Source organism: Mastacembelus armatus, chromosome 11, assembly GCF_900324485.2.
Source record: "Mastacembelus armatus chromosome 11, fMasArm1.2, whole genome shotgun sequence".
Taxonomy (NCBI): Eukaryota; Metazoa; Chordata; class Actinopteri; order Synbranchiformes; family Mastacembelidae; genus Mastacembelus; species Mastacembelus armatus.
The window spans coordinates 2,566,208-2,577,610 of NC_046643.1; the positions used below are offsets into that span (position 1 = coordinate 2,566,208).

At 38.7% G+C, this 11,403-nt stretch overlaps 1 protein-coding gene across 3 annotated transcripts; it reads left to right on the forward strand.

The window, feature by feature from the left end:
- The first annotated feature begins 428 nt into the window (after nucleotides 1-428).
- On the forward strand, nucleotides 429-8,620 carry matcap2 (microtubule associated tyrosine carboxypeptidase 2). 3 transcript variants are annotated; one of them, XM_026301094.1, is made up of 8 exons: nucleotides 429-733; nucleotides 1,441-1,519; nucleotides 1,857-2,524; nucleotides 3,613-3,756; nucleotides 4,490-4,622; nucleotides 4,778-5,083; nucleotides 5,248-5,345; nucleotides 7,044-8,620. In XM_026301094.1, the coding sequence occupies exons 3-8, from the start codon at nucleotides 1,883-1,885 to the stop codon at nucleotides 7,200-7,202; spliced, it is 1,482 nt and encodes a 493-aa protein (XP_026156879.1). In that variant the 5' UTR covers nucleotides 429-733; nucleotides 1,441-1,519; nucleotides 1,857-1,882; the 3' UTR covers nucleotides 7,203-8,620. The 3 variants fall into 3 exon arrangements, with proteins under 3 accessions (XP_026156879.1, XP_026156878.1, XP_026156880.1); XM_026301093.1 differs by lacking the exon at nucleotides 1,441-1,519; XM_026301095.1 differs by lacking the exons at nucleotides 1,441-1,519; nucleotides 7,044-8,620 and adding an exon at nucleotides 5,773-5,924.
- The last annotated feature ends 2,783 nt before the right edge of the window (nucleotides 8,621-11,403 follow it).

Below are 11,403 nucleotides of genomic sequence, written 5' to 3' on the forward strand. Positions count from 1 at the left end.
GCGCGGTCAATCTGTCAACCGTGTGCTCCAGATGCTGAAAACAAACGGTTAAACGAATGCTGCTCGAAAACAGAGATTAGCTAAGTCTCGGTCGATGCAGTTAAACGGAAGACTAATTTCTTTACATTAATAATAGAGCAGATTATGTAATCAGCCCACAACAGAGTTACATTCTTTAGCATTTTATTTTAAATGTATGTATTTTTTAAGAATATCTAGTTTTACGCTACTTTCAGTTTTCATGTTACAATACTGTTCATACTTGTCCTAAAAATAAAATCAGTAATATAGATAACTCAATTTTCTTCTCCGTCATTCTCTGAAGTGTTCTTTTCTAAAAAGGGACTTCATTTCCCATGAGCGTCAGCTGTGTTGCATAGTTAGCAAAGCCATGGAAACAAGGCAGGGAATCCAGTCGGTGCAAAGCCTGTACCACACAACCAGCTTGGCTCTTACCAGACTGGACGGGGCACAGTGTATACGGGACGTCTATTGTCAGCTCTGCTAATAGCCTCTGAAATGTTTTAGAATATATATTTCTTCGTGTAGTTATTAGGGGTAACTAACTTCCATCGTTGAGTTCTATTTGGACAACATTATCAGGCTAATTTAGCTAGAATACGTTAGTATTAAGCTAACGTTATTCGATCAGCTCCGGGGTATTTTAATTGTAGTTAAATAACCCAACATTAAGTACCTTAACAAAGGATGCTGGAATCAATAAAAGTAACAGGTAATTTTGTATTAGTGTTTTGTTTCTGTAACTTTAACGTTATCAGGAAAATTAATGTTAGTTAACGCTAATTACAATGTAATAACTATCGTAAAACTAAGTAGCGTTCAACAGTATGACCTGTATAGTCTGCATTGCATTCTGTAGTGCTTACTGTACCCAAAGCATTTGTGTAGTAAAGCCTCATAGTGTATTTCTGAGGAGCTGTCTTTCAGCTGAATCATCCTGATTATTGCTAATCATATAGCTACTTTACATTAACATTGGTGCTTTGAAAATTGATTAGTGGCAATGGATGAAATTTAACTGCTTGAGGATTGATTCATTTTGTTGTGCAGTTGTTTTACACTCTGGTTTAGCACTGTTTGCTGTCATAAATCTAATTTTATATAAAGTAAGTGTAAAAAGTATTAAGTTAATTAAGCATTCACTATATAGAAATGCTGTCTACAGTATGACTGGATAGTAGCCTGTTACTGAATGATCAGATACTCAGCTGAAATTATAGGTAATAGTTTTTGATTTGATGGCTGAGCATAAAGCAAGCAAAAAATGTCCCAATTTTGTACTTTTCCTTCTTCCAATGATTACTGTGCTTCTGAAGTCATTAGTTTGTGCTGTGTGCAGCAGCATGGATTCTGCTTCAGTGCTCCTGTCTAAACAGCGAGCCTGCTATTAGGGTGATGATATTCTTTGTCGCCTTTCAGGAAGTCACTCGGCCCTGCACTGTGACTCCTGTGCTCTACTCCAAGTCTCTCGAGATATGATGAGAATAATCTCCTCTATGTTAGTAGGATATTGACTTATTAAACTGACATCACAGTAGTTTAGTACAAATCAACATATCTTTATTTGAGTAAGAGGACATCATTGTGATTGTTGAAAAGAACTGTAAGTTTGCTTACATAGATGTAAAAACACTGTTCGTCATTTTCACTATAACTTTGTAGTGAATATTGCTTTTTTTGTTTAGTTTGGCGTTGTAATAGATCTAATTTTATCCTACCCCGATAAGAGGATTATTCTATCTAGCTATCTATAAAAGGTCTGCACATAAAGCTGACTCTAAAGTAAGCTGGAAACAAATGTACTCTATTCTCTTCTCTCATATTACTTCTTTCAGAAAGACTCCACTGGCCAAAAATAGAAATGTCCAAAAAGTATATCTTAAATCCTGCTGACAAGGCACTAAGTCCAAGCCAAGTATATCTGGAGAAGGTTTCTTCAAGTGTCTTCAAAGACCTTTTCAGCATTGACTCTAGCAGCTACAACATCTTGCTGCAGGCTGAGGAGGAAGAGAAGAAGAGCCCAAGGCAGTTTCTGTACAAGAGGCCAAAAACATCAGTGAAATGTGGTGCCACATTTGGGAAAAGAAACCATCCAGGTATGGCTCCTACAAAGGCACATGCTCAAGAAGATGGCGGTAAACGGACAACTTGCAACCTCTCAGGGACCAACTCCAATCTTCCTAATCCAGCACATAACATTGCAGTAGTGGGCAGCACAATGGGCTTGAACCCTCGTGCTCTTCCACAGCTTAGAAAGATATATCTTCCCAAGTCACCTCGCACAAAGCTTCCCTCTCTGCAAAAAGGAAAAATCACAAAGGAAGTGGAAAATGCTAAGAAACTCTGCATCCTTACAGCTATCAAGCCATCTAATGTGGAGAAAGAGAAGGTTAAGTTTTTCAAGTCTGACTTTAACTACAATCCGCAGTTTGAGTACAGCAATCCTGTATCCCCACTTGTCCTGGCACAGCATAACAATGCCTCAGATCACTTCCTTGCACAGGTAAGGGTGTGCTGCCCCCCAAGCATGTATAGAACAATTTAATTCTTTGGTTTGATTCACTTGGCTAAGTAAGAGCAATGTCATCTGCAACATGTAACCTTTATCAAAGCAGTGGAAATGTGGGAAGAGCAGTAGCCTGCATCACAGAATGCATTTACCTGCAGTACACCAGGTGCTACTGTGTTTTATCTGGGTGAGTTTAACCACTGTCAACATGAACAGTCACTCCATGGTTTTGAGCAATTTGTCTTTTCTTACAGTGAAGTACACCAAAGCTTTAGAAACATCAGCACATTTTCAGATGCACACTGTTGTTCTGAAAGAAAACAACAATTTAGCTTCCCATCAGTGATGAATACAAAATGGTATGACACCCAATGTGCTTCCAGGAAAACATCCCAGTGGTGTTGTATTACACTCTTTTTTCGTAACACACATACTATGATAATAAGACTAAAAGAAAGTGTTTGAGCTGAACAGGTAACAGTGCATGTTTTTTTTCCCTGAAATCTTGTCGACAAAGTAGACATTACTCTAGGTGATTTCACATAGAAATAGATTTGACAGAGAAAAACAGAGGGTTGTCAACAACAGAAATAGAAACAATTTTCACCATACGTTGACCTAAGGACCTTGAGAACACAGATTTTTGGAACAGTGGTTTAAAAATATATCTGGTGTAGACAGACTGATTAAATATCTGATGTGTGTGATTGATTAAACTGAATCCATTTTTCTTTTGTGCAAACAAAAGTGCAATATAGCTGTTTAGTTTGTCTGATTTGATCTGAAAAGATTTATATTCAGAATTAATTCATTCAATGTAATGCAAACCTGTAAACTTGCTTTGGAAGCACAGCTTTTTAAAACATCAAAATTTAATATAGTTTGAGGGAAGAAGAAATATGTGCATTTTACAAACCTAAGTCTCATATTTAGAAAAAGATCTGGTATTAGATGGTTTGTGTTTCTTGCGCACTGTATTTATTTTACTAACACTTTGGAAAAATACTGCATGTCCAATATAATCAAGAACAGAAAGTGTCAGTGCCAGTTATTAAGTCACAGGACCTTCTCATCTCCTTCAGGCCGTGCACATCATGGAGCTCGCCCTGCAGCGATATGGCAGCTATGAGAAGTTTGAGCAGGCCACTGGTGGCAAACTCCTCACCAAAGGTCGCATCTGGCACAATGTAAAGAAATACATGGAAAAAGAAGGTTGTATAGGGGAGGTGAGAGGACACATGAAACAGGTTTTTTGATCATGAAGGAAATACTTGGCTGTTTAATTTCTGTTGGATTTAAACAAAATGGCAACACTGTTCCCACTGCTGAAAATTTGTACAATAAAAAGACATTATGAGAGGCTGTAATTTGAAACCTAACCTTTTTGTGGTTGCCCTCTGCAGTCTGTGTCATGGAGGATTTTGACCTTGATCTTTACAGTGCAGCAGTCAGCAGGGCGTCAGTGTGAATTTGCTTCAGGGAAAAGTATGACCTTAAAAAAAGCTGCCACTTTATTGAAGTCATCGAGCGTTTTGTTTTTGCTGAGTTGTGCTTATGTAACCATCAACAGTTACATCACTCAGTTAATAATGTTTCACTGAACACATAATATCACATATACATTTACCTTTCGTATGCTTAGCAAAGTCCCAATGCATTTAAACATACGACAGCAGATCAACAAGTAAGTAAAAGGAGAAATCAACCTAGTAACTCTGTAACACGTGCATTTCTTTTACTTAGTTTGTGAGTCAGTGTTCTGAGTCCAGATGGCTATCATGTCTGGGGTTAGTTAAAGTGGAGGTAGTTAACAAGTTAAAGATACCTAAAACAGCAACATAAAACACAATACAGTCATCCTCACAAACTGCTCAATCACACCATCATGCTGCATATGGAATAAAAAAAATAAAATTACCACACTCTTTATTCAAGCATATATCTATGTGATGTTGATAGATAGTAGTGCAGGTGACAGATGACCTTCTGTCCAGAGCCTCCATGACAGTGGTGAATGGCAGACCGACACTGACCATCAACAGCTCAACTGCCCGAGAGCACTGGCTGGAGGGCATGTTGAGGCATGAGATTGGTGAGTACACAGTAGTTCCTGGAGTTCACCAGTGATTTAAATGATTTGTCATTAAGAGTTGAGTGTGATGTCATTCTTTCATCCACTATTTACTAAGGAACTGTTTCAGGTATTGATACTCTGCATGAGTAGATTGTGGTGTCTTGATTCACCAGGCACACATTATTTCCGTGGCATCAACAATTGCCACCAGCCATGGAGCAGCTGCGTGGGCAGAAGGAAGCACAACCTGAAGCCCCTGAACCCAACAGAGGAAGGCCTCGCCAGCATCCACAGTGTGCTGTTCAGGAAAGACCCCACACTGTGGCGTGCTGCCCTGCTTTACTACACCGTCTACCAGGCCAGCCACATGTCTTTCTCCCAGGTGTTCCACAACCTGGGGCAATTTGTCCAGGACCCCAACACCCGCTGGGACTACTGTGTCAGAGCAAAGAGAGGCCAGACTGATACAGCACAGCCAGGTTACTAGTCATTTGACAGGAGTTTGTTGGTATATGCTGCCAACGTTAATTTTCATGACAATCTAACACATGAAATGTTCAAAATAACCTAATATTAATATTATCCCTTTTCAATTCATGTTCAAACTTGAATTACTCCTCTTCTCTAACCTCTCATACCGCAGGGTGCTTTAGTAAAGACCAGGTCTACCTCGATGGCATCCTGAAGATCCTGAGATACAGAGCCAAGATCAACTTCCCACTGCTGATGGCTCTAGGAAAGGTAAGACTTCTCAATTATTTCTGTCTGGGGGGGCATTAATATATTTTCTAATTTACTAAGCAGCATCTACATTAAATAACTGCTTCTTGGATTCTCTACACATGAACGTCTTCTTTATTAGATGTTTTGGTGCAGTCATTCACAACATGTATCAAGTATACTGGTTAGTCATCCACCACGTAGTTGCTTCTCCATATCGCTACTTCTTCTTCTTCAAACAAAGTCACTAGCTGAATCCAAATGTCTGTATTGCAGATCTGCAGTCTGTATCCATCCAGTGTTCTTTAATACATACTGCAGTGTGTTCTCAAAGTGCATGATAAGTCTGCTTGATGCAAGTGTTGTTGAAGTTAAAATACAATAAAAATACAATAAAAATCACCTGAAGGCACTTTAAATATAAACCCAACAAATCCCTTATGAGCAGCACTGGTGACAGGGGAGAGGAAAACGCCCTTTAACAGAAGAAACCTCCAGCAAAACTGGGCTCAGTTTGGGCGGCACCTGCGTTGACCGGTTGGGGTGAGTGAATAGAGGAGCGAGATATGAACAGCAATAATAACAACAAATAGACACTGCAGGTTGGTGGGACTAGTAACTGCACATCAGAATTTACAGCTCCAGGACCAGAGACACCTGCAGAAGGTACAGAAAGACAGAGAGAGAGGGAGAGAGGGAGACAGCACAAACTACAGGAGAGAGAAGGCACAAATTTAGTGACATTCAATGGCGCCATATAAATGTAAGGGGGGGGGGGCTTTATGTCTGTAAGATGTGTTTGAAGTTAGGCTTCAAACAGGCTAGCTGAAACGTCTCATAGATATATCTGAGTGTCATTTACATAGCAATGCAAATTAATGTCATGCTTCCTAATAACTTTGCCTAAGGGAAGTAGGTATAAGGTGATGAGATTCGGTTCTAGCACAGAACCTTGTGGAACTCCATAACTAACTTTTGTGTGCATGTAAGGTTCATCGTGAACATGAACAAATTTGAGTCTGTCTGATAAATAAGATTGGAACCATTTTGATGCTGTTCATTTAATATCAATCACATGTTCCAGTATCTAATAAGATGCTGTGGTCGATAGTGTCAAATGCAGCACTAAGATCAAAGAGGACAAGTACACAGACAAGTACAGGTTTTTAGAAATAAAGGGTAGGTTGGATATTGGTTTATAATTATCCAGGACTCCTGGATCAAGAGTAGGCTTTTTGAGTAAGGGTGTGATACTGCAATCTTAAAAGCCTCCGGCACATAGCCTGTTACTAGAGATAAATTGATGAGGGCTAATAAAGATGAGTCGATTAATGGCATGACATTTTTACGTAGTCTAATTGGGATGGGGTCTGAGAGACATGTTGATGATTTAGATAAAACAACTGATGATGTGAGTTCAGAGAGATCTATGAGAAAGAAGCAGTCTGAATATAACTGAGGTCTAACAGATGATTCAAGAGCTGCTGTAAAAGAAGATCCATCTGTGGCAGCTACATAACACCAATAGTTATGATTTTATTTATAAAGAAACTCATGAAGTCATCACTGCTGAGAACTACGGGAACACTGGGCTCAGCAGAGCTGTGACTTTGTGTCAGCCTGGCTACGGCTGATATATATATATACACACACATATAACTTCTAACTTTTAGTGCACAAAAGCTTGCTTTATCTGTCACTGTTTTTCTGTGTGCTCAGGTGTCATTCGAAGATGTGGACCGCCTGAAATCCATGGGTCACATGGAGAACGTCCGCATCCCATATTTTATGCAGGACCAGGAAAGGTATGCCGAGCAGCTGACAAAAATCATGTCGGTCAATCAGCTGACTGACGAGGAGCTCAAGACCATCATCTGAGGCCCTTACCTGCACAATCCTGACATGACCCAAATAAAAACTGTCACACCATTGCCAACCATGGCCTGCATGTCTCACCACCACCATACCAGTACATTGGTAGCAGATTGTGTGGTGTGCCTGTGTTGCATGCAGTGTAGATGTGTTTTAGATCCATTCATTCATTTAGTCAAGTTTACTGTTGGCTTATTATTGAAAATCTGACTCTGCACATTGCCCAACTGATGCAGTAGATCACACAGAGTGTTGTGTGTTTTGACATGGATAACGTTTTACAACATTTTCTATACCAGTGCCAATATAAGATCCGTATTAATGCAAAATAATATTCTATGATACCTTTACTTTTTTTTATAAATGTTTTTAAACTTTTTTTCTGATAATCACTTTAGTTCAAGGTTTAGGGGGATTTTCATTCTATAGTTTCTCAATAGTTGAACTAACATGATTTTTTTTTAAATTCTATTTTAGAATCCGAAGTTTAGTAGCCTAAACCAGACCATAACTATTGGGATTTTAGGGCCAGCTAATGGTCTTTCAGACATTTTCTCCAACCACTTTGGAAATCAGGAGTGTTCATTGTTTTATAAGACTGGGTTAATGGAAGGTAGAGTGAAAAGACAGTCATAAGGAAGATGGGGACGTGACTTTGTTTAGAAACAAGGCAAGCAGTATACATTTTTAACATGTATTGTAGTAGTTAGACCCATTGCATGCCATGTTGCCCTGTAATTAAACTAGTATCTTTGCAACCCAAAATGGGGAAAGCTAGTACATGATGAAAAATAGTGAGTATGCAATTTGCAATCAAAACCATAGATGAAAAATACAGGTATTGATTAATGCAACTGTAATGTTACCTTGTTAGTGAGGTAGCTGAGGTCCTGTAAATGAGTAAAACAATGCATGAAGAAGTTTCAGGATTACAAAGACGTAGTACTAGGCACTTGTTGCATTTGAATGAAATATGTGCTAATTCAAAGTTGCTCAAACTTTATTTTTAAAAAAGGGACCGCAGTAACACCAATATATATGTGTGTCTGTCAGCTAAATCAGCCAATAATTTTGGATGTGATAATTTATCATTTGGTCCCTGATCTAACTACTCCCCATGAAGCTTTTCCAACCAGACACTCAAATTCTTGAATGTTTACATCTATATGCTTACATCTATTAGTTTTAACATCAAAACCTTATTGACCCATATATGGTTATATTTATTGACTAAAAACAGATTTTTCTGTCTGTCATGCACCTATGACCTAAGTGTACTTACCTACAACACTGTCTCTTTAGTAAATAAGGAACATGTTCTTGTACTTTTTCCCTCTCTATACCTCTGAGGATTGCTAATTTTGTACAATGTGTTAGGCATTAAAACAGTGTCAGGTTTGCTATATAAATAACTTTGTTTTGGACCCAAGTTTGCAGATCAATACTTTATTAACAAAGGGTAACTTTAAAAAAAGAAACAAATATATCTCAATGAATTTACAAAAGAGTCCAGGAGCATAATGGCTGAACCAGCAGACTCGGGAAACAGAAGGGAATCAGGATGACTAAGAAGGGGGAGGAAAACTCAGGAAAAAAGGGAGCCAGGGGAAAGCACTGGAGTCCAGGAACACGGAACACAGGAACAAGGAGAGGCTCAGGAGAGTGTAGCCTACTTACAGGCAAGCTGGAGTCTGGTGACACTAAACACAGGAACACAGTGGGAGACCCAGGAAGAAGTGTGCACTCTCTCTCTCTTATTTGAAAAAACAATCCAGAAAACAACAGACACAGAAACCAGGATACCTGAGACTAACACAGGTAACTAGATACCAAATAAAAGTCCAAAACAGGATGCTAGAACATGGATTGTGACGAACAGGGTTGAGAGAAAGATGGTGAAAACAGGATGGTGCACAATCCTGAGATGAAGAGACAGAGATGAATAGATACCCGTGTAAGTCCTTCAGTAGCATTGTCATATACAGGCCTGCTAAATAAAGCCAAACCTATCAGCATTGTTCTACATTTGCTGAAAATGAAGTGTGATGGTATTTTGAAGGTGTGTTTGTGCACAGTGATGCCCTAGTGGTCCACATGACCTTAAGCTGCTTTGCACTTTTTTACCTTTAGTCTATATATATATATATATATATATATATATATATATATATATATATATATGCCTTGTGGTTTATCTTTACCGGTAATATTTGATGAGTTGTCATCTTAGTACTAAGTATCACCTAATGCACAGAACATGCCCCTCTGTCTTATCAAAGATCCCTTAAATGGTACAGTTTCATAATTTTGAATTCATATGTGATGTTTTCTACTTAAAGTGTTTCTTTTGTGTGATATTAAAAAATTTGTCAAATAAACTCCCTCCAAAAGGATTGTTGGGTGCTAAGGCCTCTTATTCTTTCCAGGGGTAAAGCTAAAACTCCTGCTAATAAATCTGTCTGTCCTTTAGCCTTTATTGTTTTTTTTAAATGGCAGTTTTTTGACAAAAACATATCCTGCAGTGTTCTACAGTCGCTTTAGTCCACTTCTGTTCTCACTTTTAAAAAATGATTTAGCACATACACCATCATAGTGCATGGCATCAGGAATGCCCTTACTAAAGCCTATCCTAGCCTATCTTTTTAAACATTCGGCCGTCATCTTTTACAATACTGTACTTTTATAATATTGTAAAACGTGACGGTCAAGTGTTTAAAAAGAAATAAACGGAAAACGTACCTTCTTTATGTCACTTTATGTCCGCTTTCATTCATACCTGCACCCGGCATGACAGTCAAACTGAAATCCAGTCTTTTGTTGTTTATGCAGTTTTATAGTTTTTGTGATAAAGCACTCTATATTGACTATTGCCAATATAGGTATACCATCTATCAAGTGAGCTCTAGAGATTTTTTGGTTCTATTTAGCTTCCATTTAGACCCCTCAGGGTACTCTGGTTTCCTCCCACAGTCCAAAAACATGTATGTCAGGTTGATTGGTGACTCTAAATTGCCCATAGGAGTGAGTGTGAGTGTGTGAGGTTGTTTGTCTCTATGTGGCCCTGTGATGGACTGGTGACCTGTCCAGGGTGGACCCCTGCCTTCCAAGAAAGGTAACCAAAGATAACCAGTAACCAAACATTTTACAGCATGCACTACTGACCTCCCCAAAAGTGTCCTAAGGTGTCACACTTCCCAGTCAGTGCCTGGTTTCACTGGGAAACCATTGAGGGCCAGAGATGTGACAGTTACAAGTAGTGACATGCCAGAAAAAAGTATCAGTCTGCACACCAGTTTGCACAAACGGTTTGTTTTCTTTCAGAAGGGGACCATTACATTGACATAAATTAGTTTCCTTGAGACATAGCCTTCATCATAACCAGTAATTGCTTAAGCCCAACCTTAATATAAACTTAACCCTATTATAAAATACCAATAGCCTAACCCTAATGGGATTCAGACTCTGAACTTACAGCACCATGATGCTACCCTCTAAAATATAATGATTTACATAATGTGTAAATGTGTAGGTGGAATTTTTTTGCTATCCAAAAATCCTATACATACATAAATGCTATATATCACATTTGATATGATAATACCATATATTATACTATTCATTATCATACAGATTCATATGATATATTATTATATATGATGTGATAATATCATATATTATGTATAGCATCTGTTTATAGGAAGCAGAATTTATTAAAAGCATCCACATTTTACAAAATAGCATATGTTGAAATATTTTGGATACTTTAGTAACTGTATGTTGGTGTTGTGGTTAGACTTTCTCCTCTCCTCTCCTCTCCTCTCCTCTCCTCTCCTGCCCTCCTCCCCTCCTCTCCTCTCCTCTCCTCTCCTCTCCTCTCCTGCCTCCTCCCTCCTCTCCTCTCCTCTCCTCTCCTCTCCTCTCCTCCCTCCTCCTCCTCCCTCCTCTCCTCTCCTCTCCTCTCCTCTCCTCCTCTCCTCTCCTCTCCTCTCCTCTCCTCTCCTTATTCCAAATACTTTATTTGTATTCCTATATTCCTATTGTTTTAAAACATGAATAAAAACATTAACGTTACATAGAATCGATATTTTAGCATTTTCATTCTTTTTAGGATTGGGGTAAAATATTCCTCTACCGACTGGTACCTGATTGAACTTTCGGAAAGTGAGGCATGGTTTTGAAACCATAGTTTATTTGCTCACACTGCGCG

Coding starts and splice junctions, on each gene's coding strand:
- matcap2 (XM_026301093.1), top strand. CDS start 709: ATGCTGGAATCAATAAAAGTAACAG. Junction 4,623..4,777: donor CATGTTGAGGCATGAGATTG/GTGAGTACACAG, acceptor TTGATTCACCAG/GCACACATTATTTCCGTGGC. Junction 5,346..7,043: donor TGCTGATGGCTCTAGGAAAG/GTAAGACTTCTC, acceptor CTGTGTGCTCAG/GTGTCATTCGAAGATGTGGA.